Source organism: Mobula birostris, chromosome 25 (genome assembly GCF_030028105.1).
Source record: "Mobula birostris isolate sMobBir1 chromosome 25, sMobBir1.hap1, whole genome shotgun sequence".
In the NCBI taxonomy this organism is placed as follows: Eukaryota; Metazoa; Chordata; class Chondrichthyes; order Myliobatiformes; family Myliobatidae; genus Mobula; species Mobula birostris.
Genome location: NC_092394.1, coordinates 5446059 through 5460189, shown reverse-complemented (window position 1 = coordinate 5460189; position 14131 = coordinate 5446059). Strand labels below are relative to the sequence as shown.

The following is a 14131-nucleotide window of genomic DNA, read 5'->3' as shown; positions in this document are numbered from 1 at the left end:
AGCATTTCACTCCTGGGTTATCCTTGTGTAGCCCCCCTGGCCAGCCTCAGGGTCGCTCGGCTCGCTGTCATCTAGGGACCCTGAGGTTGGCCGGGGGACTACACTTGTGAACTTCCTCTAAACCCTCTTCAGGGCTATAATATCTTTATACAGATCCTATGCAGTCCGACCTCTGTCTTGTAAAGCTTCAGCAGGTCATTCTACTTTTATATTCTTGTCCTCTCAAAATGACTTCCAACTTGCAATTTGCCTTCCTTACTATCGATGAAACGTGTATTTTAAGGGGGTTCTAAACCAGGGCTCCCAAATCCCCTTGCACTTCCAATTTCTAGATTCTCTCCCCATTTAAAAAACGGTCTTTGTCTTAATTCTTCTTCCCAAAGTGCATTACCCCACACTTCCCTATGCTGTATTCCATCTGCCACTTCTTTGCCCACTCTCCTAACCTGTCCAAGAACTTCTGCAGATTCCTTGCCTCCGCAGTGCTACTTGTCCCACTACCTATTATGCTATCCTCTGCAAATTTCGCCACAGTACCATCAGCCTGGATCTCGGATCTTAGTTGTTTCTCTCTCTACAGATGCTGCCTGACCTGCTAAATGTTTTCAGCATTTTCTGTTCTTATTGCACTTTTACCTACCATGATGGCAGAAATAACGCAGAAGAGGTTTGCAGAACAATACATGCAAAATCTTTAATTTGTACAACCCAGACCAACGTTTATTCTTGCAGATAGCTATCTATAAATCCAAATCAAATTAGTCTGTGTCGCCACAATCCAATTCCAAGGGGTCAAAAATCGCAACATAAAATGTAGAGATATCGTGAAATCGCTTGAAAAATATTTTACAATGTGCACACATACATGCAGTGGTACGTACTTGTGACAAAGAACTTTTTAGCGAAAGTGTAGCTATCAAAAGTGGCAATCTTCTCCTGTAATACAACTACCAAGACCCTGAGAAAAAAAGAAACAAAAAAACAAGTCAGGAAATGCCGCTTGTATCATCTTCTTCTATCACTCCTGAAAATAAACATCTTAGATTGAGCACGTTCAGCATGCTGCCAGGATGCACTACAAAATTCAAATTTTAAAACTGATTTTAAAAGTCAATATTAATTGATTTAAAACTAGTAAAAAGACTGCCATCAGTAGGAGTGGGTCTCCAATGTGATGTTGTCAATCAATACTTTTTAACACGAAGAAGAAAGAATTCTCAGTGAAAGTGCTTCAATTTAAGAGATGCCATCTTTTGGACAAAATGTTAAACTTAGCTCCACCGAATCTCACAACACAGCAGACCATTTAGCACATTAGACCATATGACACAGGAGCAAAATTAGGCCATTCAGCCCATAATTCTGTACTGCCATTTCATCATGGCTTATTTATTATCTCCCTCAACCCCATTCTCCTGCCTTCTCCCGATAACCTTTGACACTCTGACTAATCAAGAACCTATCAAACTCTGCTTTTAGTTATGAACTTCAGAGAAGTGTAGGGAAATAGCAAGCAGCTCCGGCATACTTTCCAAGTAACATTCAGAGACCAAGTTGATCTATTCTTCTTTCCAATCTTCTTCTTCACTCATTATATTCTTCTTGTATAACAACAGACTGAGAATTAATAACTGGCCTTCAGAACTCCCTGTGCTAATTTCACCGCTAGTTAGCCATCAAAGCAAATTGTTAATGTTATAAATGATGGTAGAAATATTAAATTCAGTTTTGGCTGGTAATACTGCTACTTTTCCTAAGACAACTGTCTGTACTGGCTCTGAATGTCCTTTCACTTCTGCTAATTGATCATCCATACCCTAAGTATGAACTTAACTTCTTCACTTGATCTTCTTGATATTGATCTATCCCCATCCTCTTCCCCTGCTGCTTTGAAAGAATCTATCTCTCTGTCTCCCAGCCCTAACATCACTCCCCCATTCTAGGCTACCTATTTCCAATTTCTTAATCTCATTTAACTCACTTAATACATTAATCCTTGAACTCACCCTTAGTTCTCTACTCTCTCAAGAGAATGCAAAAGATCCCATGGCCTTAGAACATAGTGCAGCAGAGCAGAGGAACAGATACTTCAGCTCACAATGTTTTGCCAAACTAATTAAATTAGTAATCAAATATCCAACTAAACCAAATCCTCCGACCTACAAAATTTTCCAATCTTTCTAGTTCCTGCACATCCATGAACACCTCTTGTTATTGCATTTGCCTCCACCACCACCCTGGGCAGCACACTTCAGGCTCCCCACTATTCTTTCTGTAAAATTACTTGCTGCAATTTCTTCTGAACTTAACACCACTCACCTTAAATGCATACCCTCTGGTATTAGACAAGGAAAACAAATGCTAGCTACACACACAAAATGCTGGAGGAACTCAGCAGGCCAGGCAGCATCAATGGAAAAGAGTACAGTCGATGTTTCCGGCCCAGACATTTCAGCAGGACTGAAACGTTGACTATATTCTTTTCCATAGACGCTCCCTGGCCCGCTGAGTTCCTCCAGCATTTTGAGTGTGTTGCTCTGATTTCCAGTATCTACATATTTTCTCTTGTTTGTGAATAGATGCTAGCTGTCCACTCTACCATACCTCTCATAATCTTCTAAAACTCAGTCAGATCTCCCCAACCCCCAGTCTCCATCACTCCAGAGAAAACAACCAAAGTTTGTCCAATTTCTCCTTATAGCACAATGAATCCCATAGCATAACAAACCTTGTCCTCCTGTAAGGTCACATCTCAACCACCTACAGTCGAGGTAAAGTGCCTCAACCTACTGAGCCTCTCCTTATAATTCTAGTAATAGGACAGGCTGGGTCTGGAATAGGGAATCACGGAGCAGGCAGGGCCCAGAATCAAGGATCAGGAATGAAGCTAGGAATGGAAAAGGGGGCCACGGACCAGGCTGTTTCTGGAATCACAAAGCCAGGAGCAGGCTGTGTCTGGAATCACAGACCAGGGAGCAAGCTGTACTTGGGACTGGGAACTACAACAACAATGGATCAGAATTTGACCCTGCCCTACCCTTATTTAATCAGCGCCTCCCTATATACCCACTGCCTTGACCGTATTTGTGGCAATAAAGGAAGGCATTGCTACTTTATCATATTCTTCAACTACAATACTTCAACCTCCTATCCGAGGTCTGGCCAACTCCACCACAATACCAGACCAGGCTCAGGCATCATTTATTGTTTTAATATTTCCTCTCTTCCACTGTTATTGAATATACTACATCTTGTTTTCCCTTGCAATATGAAAATGTAATGAGGCATTGAACATTTTATTCAGTTAACTTCTGTTGTTTTCTTGGAGTTTGTGATGATTTATTTAAAATGTCTCAACAAGTCAGGCAATGTGTGTGAAGAGAAAACAGTGAAGGGAAATGTCAGTCTAGTTTCTTTCATCATTCTTATATACAACAGTGTCATGATGTATCAAATAGCTTCAGGGTTACTTAAAGAGTTGTTTAACAATATGCACTAAAGCAAATATCATCTAAAGCTAAGAAAATAAGTACACTTATTAACTATTTAGAACGATACATTCAGTGCTGGTATTTCAAGTTAAAAACATGTAAATGATTATAAATGTTCTAAATTATGAAGATAATAAGCAGACATTTTAACACACATTCCTGATATAGTGCCTGCATGTTGACTGCACCATTTTGGGGGAGGTCATGACAAATTTCTACAGAAAAGATTGGGAAGCATACCAGAGGTATTGCAACAAACGTGGCTACTGAGGCATAAAGAATTTAAAGGACGAAGAAAAAATATCAGTAATAATTAAATATGGACAAAATAATAAAAATTATAGTAACAAAATTGTAAAATTCTAACATAAGGGATTAGAGATAAAGACAAGGAAGCAAAAAAGAAAACAAATGGAAAAAGATGGACTGAAGCAGATTACAGATAAAGAAATGGGATGACTTACAAAATACATGCAAAGACTATACTGGAAGAATTTTGGAGAAGGCTGATTGTTTTATATGAAAGGCAATATAATCCTTCAGTTCAGACTTTACATCAACAAACATAATTAATTTGTACACATTCAGAACTATTTCCACAGAACCTCAATTACCGAGCTACAGTTCAAACAAACACTTCGGAAAATAATGAATCTGAAATTATGGTAGGCATGCAGTATTTTAGATTGGATTTGAAATTCGGTCTCAAAAATCTAAAGAAACTAAATAGAAAATATTCTTCAATTAAATTCAGCTGGACATGAGAGAAAACCAAACAAGCATAACTCCAAACAGATCAACAAAACAGTGAATTTAAAAAAGCAACAAACTTCACTGCAGGGAAAAAGCTGTAAAAATGTGGGAAAACATTGCAAATCAGAAACTTGTAACAAGAAAGGAACTGAAAAATGAGAAATAAACAAAACTAAATAAACACAAGTACCATGACTGTCATTACAGCAGTTAAGATTCAGAAAAAAAGACAGGGTTAAACTAGGGTATATAAAGTACATAAATTTCTCAACAACGTGGAGATTCAACATTCAACAGGAAAAATATGAAAGATCTGCAGCAACAAACAATCTTCCAGAGGAACTCAGCGGGTTGAGCAGCATCTGGGGGAAGAAAGGAACAGCTGGGCGGCATCTGAGGGAAGAAAGGAACGGTTGATGTTTTGGGTTGAAACCCTGCATCATGCCTGGCTTTATACACCAAGATTTAAACAGATGCAACATGATTTCCCAATTTTATATTCAGTGTCCCAATTGAAAAAAAGCAAGCATGCTCTAAATATTTTTAATCATCCTAGCTACTTGAGTTGCAACTTACAGAAAGCTATGGACCTGCACCTCAAAATCCCTCTGCCTTGGCATTTATTGCATATTTTCTCCTTACATTTGACCTAACAAGATGGAACACCACACACCTGCCCTAATTAAACTGCATCTGCCTAATGTTATAAACAATTGTTTGTCATCTGTATCAACAATATGGATAAGAATGCACGGGACATGGTTAGTAAGTTTGCAAATGACTACTGAGGAACTGAAGGACCTCAGTCTACAAATTCTTGAAGGCGGCAGCACAGATGGACAAGATGGTGTGCCATGTATTATAGCCTGGCCTGGAACTGAAAAAAGGCATCAAACCAATTTCTTAATTTCTTCTGGGAACTGGATGTGTTTAGCTGACAGGAGCTTTTTACTCACACACAATATCACATCATAGAGACTCAGAGAATGAAGATTGGTAATGCTTACATGTTTTTAAAAAAATTTTTGAGATACAGCGCAGTAGAAGGCCCATGCAGCCCAACATGCCCACACTGTCCAATCACACCTATGTGACAAACTACCCTACTAATTTGTACGTCTTGAGAAGGGAAGTTCTATAGCCAGGTGGTGGTGAATCTGTGGAATTCATTGCACTGACAGCTTTGGAGCCAAGTCATTGGGTATAATTAAAGCAAAGATTGATAAATTCTTGATTAGTCAGGGCATCAAAGGTTAGGGGAGAAGGCAAGAGAATGGGGTTAAGAGGGATAATAAATCAGCCATGGTGGAATGGCGGACCAAACTCAATGGGCCAAATGGCCTAATTCTGCTCCTCTGTTCTATGGTTTTATGGTCTTTGGAATGTGGGAGGAAACTACAGCACCCTGAAGAAACCCATGCAGTCACAGGAAGAAGGTACAAACTCTGTTTATTCATCCAGGTTAATATAAGGTAACCTTTACACATGAGGAAAATCTGGCCAACCATCTTAGAGGAAACGTTCATAGCAGACATTGACAAAACACAATTTTACAACAGAAAGCATCAGTAGATTCATGACATGCAATAGAGTGTAAAGCAATACCTTGACTCATCTAAGAGATTATCGTTGAAGACACAATAGGTTTTTCTATAAGAATGGACTAATTTGGGCTGAAAAGTCTTGCTGACCTTGATTTACCTGTGAACTTTGGATTCACAAAGTCAATATATGACCCTCATTAGAAAATATCACAGCAGTGGCCCCATCTATTCATTAAATGGAGTGGGGGGGAGAGAACCAAACAATATTTCTCACCTTTTCATTCCAAACTCTTTACTATTAAGGCTCCACCTGAAAGCCACATGGATGCTTTCTCCCCCTCTTTTTTATTTATTTACTTTATTTAGAGATACAGTGCACAACAAGCTCTTCCATCCCAACAAACCACACCACACAGTAACTCATTTATTTAACACCAGCCTAACCACAGGACAATTTACAATAACCAATTAACTAGTACACCTTTAGACTGTGGGAGGAAACCAGAACATCCAGAGAAAACTCACATGCTCACAAAATGGATGTACAAAGTACAAACTTCTTTCAGAAGGCATCGGAATTGAACTCCAAAAGATGCCCCAGCTGTTATAGTGTCATGTTATCCACTAAGCAACTGTTTTGTTTTTGTTTCATGGAACTTTCATACCTCAGCCCACATTAATTTCTACTGTTTGTGCAGAAAATCAGCATAATGAAGTTCTGTGACTCTAAATGTTGCACTTGGTGCTGATAAAGAACAAAAAAAATGCCCTGCATTTCACTGAATGGTGGTTTGGCAACATAGTGTGGAAACAAACATAGTTTTAGTGACACCAAGTGGTAGAAGTAGTTTAACACTGAGCAATAACTGACATGTTAAAAATAGAATTTTTTAGCATCTTAAGAAAGTTGACAACCATAAAGATCATCAATTCTTTGTTTGCATTAGGTTCTAAATCAGGAACCGTTAAAGTTATGACTTCCTTGTACTCAACTGTTAGAAAGTATGCATGTGAAGGCTTTTGATTGAGACGAGATCCAGCTTGGCAGCAAGTTCACTGCAAGGGAACTCGTCTGCCAACATTCATTATCTGGGCTAACGTGTGAAGAATGAACATTTGAACAAGGAATGGAGAATGACACCATCTTACAGAATTGAATACATGCAAGTCTTAGCTCTTTCACAATGAGAGAAGTGGAATTATAAATGAAAGGGTAAAGCAAGAGTATTAACAAAGCATAAATTAATGCATCACCCACAGAGCTAAAACAAAGTAATTTTGGTGTGTTTCTAAATATTTTTCGTGTTGCTCACTTTCTCCTCTGACACACTCTATTGTATCTGTGGCACAGATTAACACTTAATTATTCTGTGAATGTCTCCTCTACAATTGCTGACTAGTAAAACGAATAGATATATTTCTCCTTTAAATTCAACTGTTTGGAACTTTCTATCCGGAAACTGTATAACTCCCATTTTTCCTTCCAATATATACACATACAAGATATGATTTATTTTTAATCAGGGAATATTCGAATGCTTCTGACAGAATACCATTGTTCATTGATGCTCCTTAAATATTCCCCATGATGTCTTGCAGATTCACTAGTAAGAGAGATATCATGTTTTCCTGGTATTAGTTACCTTCATGCGCATTTTATTTTTCCCATAGTTCAATTTCATTTATGCAAAAGTTATGGATTTTTCAGTTCAGTATTTTAGAAGCACATATTCCCTTGTGAATACGTGGAGAAAATATTTAAATATCATGTTTATCTTCAGTTGTAACTCCACAGTCCTAATAGTCTCAACTTGAAAAAAATCTTAATGGTATGCTTTGTCAATAGATTCTCTCTGGCTCTCTGATCACTCTTTTGATATTGTCTGCATGTTTGGACATGCGTCGCAGTGAACCCCTTCCTTTCCGCAACCTCTTCGTTTCATTTTATTTGCTAATTCACTTAGGATCATTCTTGTTTAGTCTGAAGTGACTGAGCACAGGCATTTGTTTATCTTGTAATTTTGACATTATCCCTTTAAACTGGTGGACTGGTTTATCATAATCACATGTACTTAAGTACAGTGAAAAACTTGTTTTACATACTCTACCATCAATGCAGATCAATTCATTACAACAGTGAACTAAGGCAGCACAAGGTAAAACAATATCAGAATGCAGAATAAAGAATTACAGTTGCAGAGAAAGTGAAAGGCAGGTAGACAGTAAGGTGCAAGGTCATAACAAGGTAGATTCTGAGCTCAAGAGTCTAATCCTATCATACTACGGAACTATCAGTAGTCTTATATCAATGAGGTAGAAGCTGTCCCTGAGCTTGCTGCTACATGTTTTCAGGCTTTTGTATCCTCTTCAGGGGAAGGTACGACCTTTACCAAAGTGAGGGTTACACCTGAACCCGAGAGGGTCCAAAATCCATGTGGGCAGATTTGCTGGAGTTGTTCAGGAGGGTTTAAACTAATTTGGCAGGGGAATGATATCCACTCTCGCCTCTCTTTCACACTTTATGTATCTGAGGAAACCTTTGGTATCCGTTTTAATATTATTGGCTAGCTTACTTTCGTAAGTCACATCTGCCAGAAGTGCATACGGCTGGACGATCTGAAATACCATGTAAGGAATCTGGAGCAGCAGCTGGATGACCTTCAACTCATAAAGGAGAATGAGGCAGTCATAGATGAGAGCTACAGGGAGGTAGTCACACCTAGGCTGTTAGAAGCAGGTCATTGGGTGACAGTCAGAGGGGGGAAAGCGAAGGTGAACAGACAGGTAGGGCAGAGCACCCCTGCAGCCATTCCCCTGAATAATAAGTTTACCATCCTGGATACTGTTGGCGGGGACGACCGACCAGGTGTGAGCCATGGTGGCAGGGCCTCCGGCACTGAGTCTGACCCGGTAGTGCAGAAGAATGGAACGGAGAAGAGGAGAGCTGCCCTCATTGGAGACTCTGTAGTCAGGGGAGCAGACAGGAGATTTTGTGGATGTGAGAAGGACACCCGCATGGTGTGTCGCCTCCCGGGTGCCAGGGTCTGGGATGTCTCTGACCAGGTGCACGACATCCTGGTACGAGAGGGAAAGCAACCAGAAGTCCTGATACATGTTGGGACCAACGACATAGGCAGGAAGAGGGATGAGGTCCTGAAGTGTGAGTTTCGGGAACTAGGCAGAAGGCTGAAGAACAGGACCTCAAGGGTGGTGTTCTCAGGATTGCTGCCAGTGCTACCTGACAGTGATGGTAAGAATTGGAGGAGATGGCAGTTGAATGCGTGGCTGAGGAGTTGGTGCAGGGAGCAGGGTTTTAGTTCTTTGGATCATTGGGGTCTCTTCTGGGGAAGGTGGGACCTGTACAGATTGGATGGGTTGCACCTGAACTCGAGGGGGAGCAATATCCTTGCAGGTAGGTTTGCTAGCATAGTTCGGGAGCGTTTAAACTAATTTGCAAGGGAGATGGGACCCGGAGCGATAGCGCAGTGAAAGAAGTGCATGGAGTAAAGCCAGATCTAACATACAGAGAGGCTTTGAGGAAAGAGAAGCAGAATAAACGGTGTAAAGACAGTAAGGTAGAAGGGCTGAAGTGTGTGCACCTCAATACAAGAAGCATCAGGAACAAAGGTGATGAACTGAGAGCTTGGATACATACATCGAATTATGATGTAGCGGCCATTACAGAGACTTGGCTGGCACCAGGGCAGGAATGGATTCTCAATATTCCTGGATTTCAGTGCTTTAAAAGGGATAGAGAGGGCAGAAAAAGGGGAGGAGGGGTGGCATTACTGGTCAAGGATACTATTACAGCTACAGAAAGGGTGGATAGTGTAGCAGGATCCTCTTTTGAGTCAGTATGGGTGGAAGTCAGGAACAGGAAGGGAGCAGCTACTCTATTGGGGGTATTCTATAGGCCCCCTGGTAGCAGCAGAGATACAGAGGAGCAGATTGGGAAGCAGATTTTGGAAAGGTGCAAAAATAACAGGGTTGTTATCATGGGTGACTTTAACTTCCCTAATATTGATTGGCACCTGATTAGTTCCAAGGGTTTAGATGGGGCAGAACTTGTTAAGTATGTCCAGGACGGATTCCTGTCACAGTATGTGGACAGGCCGACTAGGGGGAATGCCATACTAGATCTAGTACTAGGTAATGAACCGGGTCAGGTCACAGATCTCTCAGTGGGTGAGCATCTGGGGGACAGTGACCACTGCTCCCTGGCCTTTAACATTAACATGGAAAAGGATAGAATCAGAGTGGACAGGAAATTTTTTAATTGGGGAAGGGCAAATTATGAGGCTATAAGGCTAGAACTTGCGCGTGTGAATTGGGATGATGTTTTTGCAGGGAATGTACTATGGACATGTGGTCGATGTTTAGAGATCTCTTGCAGGATGTTAGAGATAAATTTGTCCCGGTGAGGAAGATAAAGAATGGTAGGGTGAAGGAACCATGGGTGACAAGTCAGGTGGAAAATCTAGTCAGATGGAAGAAGGCAGCATACATGAGGTTTAGGAAACAAGGATCAGATGGGTCTATTGAGGAATATAAAGAAGCAAGAAAGGAGCTTGAGAAGGGGCTGAGAAGAGCAAGAAGGGGGCATGAGAAGGCCTTGGCGAGTAGGGTAAAGGAAAACCCCAAGGCATTCTTCAATTATGCGAAGAAAAAAAGGATGACAAGAGTGAAGGTAGAACCGATTAGAGATAAAGGTGGGAAGATGTGCTTGGAGGCTGTGGAAGTGAGCGAGGTCCTCAATGAATACTTCTCTTCGGTTTTCACCAATGAGAGGGAACTTGATGGTGAGAACAATTTGAATGAGGTTGATGTTCTGGAGCATGTTGATATTAAGGGAGAGGAGGTGTTGGAGTTGTTAAAATACATTAGGACGGATAAGTCCCCAGGCCTGATGGAATATTCCCCAGGCTGCTGCACGAGGTGAGGGAAGAGATTGCTGAGCCTCTGGCTAGGATCTTCATGTCCTCGTTGTCCACGGGAATGGTACCGGAGGATTGGAGGGAGGCAGATGTTGTCCCCTTGCTCAAAAAAGATAGTCGGGATAGTCCGGGTAATTATAGACCAGTGAGCCTTACGTCTGTGGTGGGAAAGCTGTTGGAAAAGATTCTTAGAGATAGGATCTCTGGGCATTTAGAGAATCATGGTCTGATCAGGGACAGTCAGCATGGCTTTGTGAAGGGCAGATCGTGTCTAACAAGCCTGATAAAGTTCTTTGAGGAGGTGAGCAGACATATAGATGAGGGCAGTACAGTGGATGTGATCTATATGGATTTTAGTAAGGCATTTGACAAGGTCCCACACGGTAGGCTTATTCAGAAAGTCAGAAGGCATGGGATCCAGGGAAGATTGGCCAGGTGGAATCAGAATTGGCTTGCGTGCAGAAGGCAGAGGGTCGTGGTGGAGGGAGTACATTCAGATTGGAGGATTGTGACTAGTGGTGTCCCACAAGGATCTGTTTTGGGACCTCTACTTTTCGTAATTTTTGTTAATGACCTGGATGGGGGGGTAGAAGAGTGGGTTGGCAAGTTTGCAGATGACACAAAGGTTGGCGGTGTTGTAGATAGTGGAGAGGATTGTCAAAAATTGCAGAGAGACATTGATAGGATGCAGAAGTGGGCTGAGAAGTGGCAGATGGAGTTCAACCCGGAGAAGTGTGAGGTGGTACACTTTGGAAGGACATACTCCAAGGCAGAGTACAAAGTAAATGGCAGGATACTTGGTAGTGTGGAGGAGCAGAGGGATCTGGGGGTACATGTCCACAGATCCCTGAAAGTTGCCTCACAGGTGGATAGGGTAGTTAAGAAAGCTTATGGGGTGTTAGCTTTCATAAGTCGAGGGATAGAGTTTAAGAGTCGCGATGTAATGATGCAGTTCTATAAAACTCTGGTTAGGCCAACTTGGAGTACTGTGCCCAGTTCTGGTCGCCTCACTATAGGAAGGATGTGGAAGCATTGAAAAGGGTACAGAGGAGATTTACTAGGATGCTGCCTGGTTTAGAGAGTATGCATTATGATCAGAGATTAAGGGAGCTAGGGCTTTACTCTTTGCAGAGAAGGAGGATGAGAGGAGACATGATAGAGGTGTACAAGATAATAAGAGGAATAGATAGAGTGGACAGCCAGTGCCTCTTCCCCAGGGCACCACTGCTTAATACAAGAGGACATGGCTTTAAGGTAAGGGGTGGGAAGTTCAAGGGGGATATTAGAGGAAGGTTTTTTACTCAGAGAGTGGTTGGTGCGTGGAATGCACTGCCTGAGTCAGTGGTGGAAGCAGATACACTAGTGAAGTTTAAGAGACTACTAGACAGGTATATGGAGGAATTTAAGGTGGGGGCTTATATGAGAGGCAGAGTTTGAGGGTTGACACAACATTGTGGGCTGAAGGGCCTGTACTGTGCTGTACTATTCTATGTTCTATGTAATCCAACTTTTCCTTCTTAATGCCTTTTTAGTTGCCTTCTGTTGGTTTTTAAAATCTTCCCAATCCTCTAACTTCCCAGTAATTTTTTCTCTTTTACTTTTACTTTGGCTTTAACTTCTCTTGTTAGCCATGGTTTTGTCATCTTGCCTTTAGAATACTTCTTCCTCTTTGGGATGTGTATATCCTGTGTCTTCCAAATTGCTTCCAGCCATTGTGGCTCTGCCGCCATCCTTGTCAGTGTTCTCTTCCCGTCAATTTTGGCCAACTCCTCTCTCGTGCCTCTGGAATTCCCTTTTCTCCACTGTAATACTGGTGCATCTGACTTTAGCTTCTCCTTCTCAAATTTCAGGCTGAATTCAATCATATTATGGTCACTTTCCCCTCAGGGTTCTTTTACCTTAAGCTCTCTAATCAATTCCTGTTCATTGCACAACACCCAATCCAGAATAGCTGATCTCCTAGTGGGCTCAACCACTCCTTGCTCTAAAAAGCTATCTCACAGGCATTCTAGGAACTCCCCCTCTTAGAATATAGCACCAACATGATTTTCCCCATCTATCTGCATATTATAATCCCCCATGACTATTGTAACATTGCTCTTTTGGCATGCATTTTCCATCTCCCATTGTAATTTGTAGACCACATCCCTACTACTGTTTAGGGATCTATATACAACCCCCATAAGGGTATTTTCACCTTTCCAGTTCCTTAGCTCTACCCACGATGGTTCAACACCTTCCGACCCTATGTCACCTCTTTCTAATGATTTGATTTCTTTTTTTTTTTAACCAACAATACAATGCCACCCTTTCTGCCTTCCTGCCTATTCTTTTGATACAATGTGTATCCTCGGACATTAAGCTCCCAGTAATAATCTTCTTTCAGCCACAATTCAGTGATGCCTACAGCATCATACATGTCAATCTGTAACAGTGCTATGCTCATCTACCTTACTCTGTATACTGCATGTATTCACTTCTTCAGTCCTGTATTCACCCTTTTCAATTTTGTCTGCATTTTACATTGCAACTCATCCTGTTGACTGCAATTTTGCCCCACCATCAGCCTCTCCTTGCCAGGAGTCTCACTACACATTGCCTTTGTTTCTAAACCAACTACCTCATCCTCAGCACTATCACACTGGTTCCCAACCCTCTCCCAAACACTGTCCCTAGAACCCTTCTCACTAAACTACTAGGCCCTAACAGATGAGCAATGAACAAATAAGACCAGAAAAAGAGATACTTTACCTCGCCCAAGCCTGATAAGCCAAAGCTACTCTTAAGCTGGCACACTCAAAAGAATGGCCACTCCGCTTGCACTTGAGTTATTTTTACTGACTCTTTCTAATGAATCCCTCTTGTTGATTGGTCTCTCCTTAACTCAGAGAAACTGCTGTGAGGCTCTGCCTTTTAAATCTCGATCGTAGTCTTGATTGAAAGGTAGCTCTTTTTATGCACCCTGATGTTGATTGTCCAACATGTTGTACTTTATTGCTGCAAATGTGACTTGTCCATACTATATGTAGAGTTAAGCCCCAACCTTTCATGAGCCCTCCTAATAATCTGCTTCATCTACATATTAATTATATATTTCAGATCCCTTTTGTAGTCTTTTTCAACATGAATAATAATTAATTTTTTGTGTTTTCTTCTGAAGTGGATAATCTTACTTTCCCACATTACGTTACACTTCCCAATTTCTTAATCACTCAATCCAGCTACCTCTATCCCTAGTACATGCTAACCTCCGCAAAAGCCAAGTGAAGAGATAGAAAGAAATCCAAAATTTTCCTTGGATTGTCCATCGCAGAAATCTGAAACTCAGTAAAGGTCGAGGGCCTTAAAGAGGTGAACTCATCATTGGAACCCATTTAGAACCATGGATTTACCTTTTATTTCAAATAGT

General features: G+C 41.3%; 1 protein-coding gene across 3 annotated transcripts in view; it reads right to left on the bottom strand.

Moving 5' to 3' along the window:
• Positions 1 to 14131, bottom strand: part of bcas3 (BCAS3 microtubule associated cell migration factor) — a 975956-nt gene that overhangs the window by 798832 nt on the left and 162993 nt on the right. For all 3 annotated transcript variants that reach the window (XM_072243678.1, XM_072243680.1, XM_072243679.1), the window contains exon 9: positions 882 to 958. In XM_072243678.1, coding sequence (XP_072099779.1) covers positions 882 to 958 — 77 coding nt within the window. The remainder of the gene's footprint in view (positions 1 to 881; positions 959 to 14131) is intronic.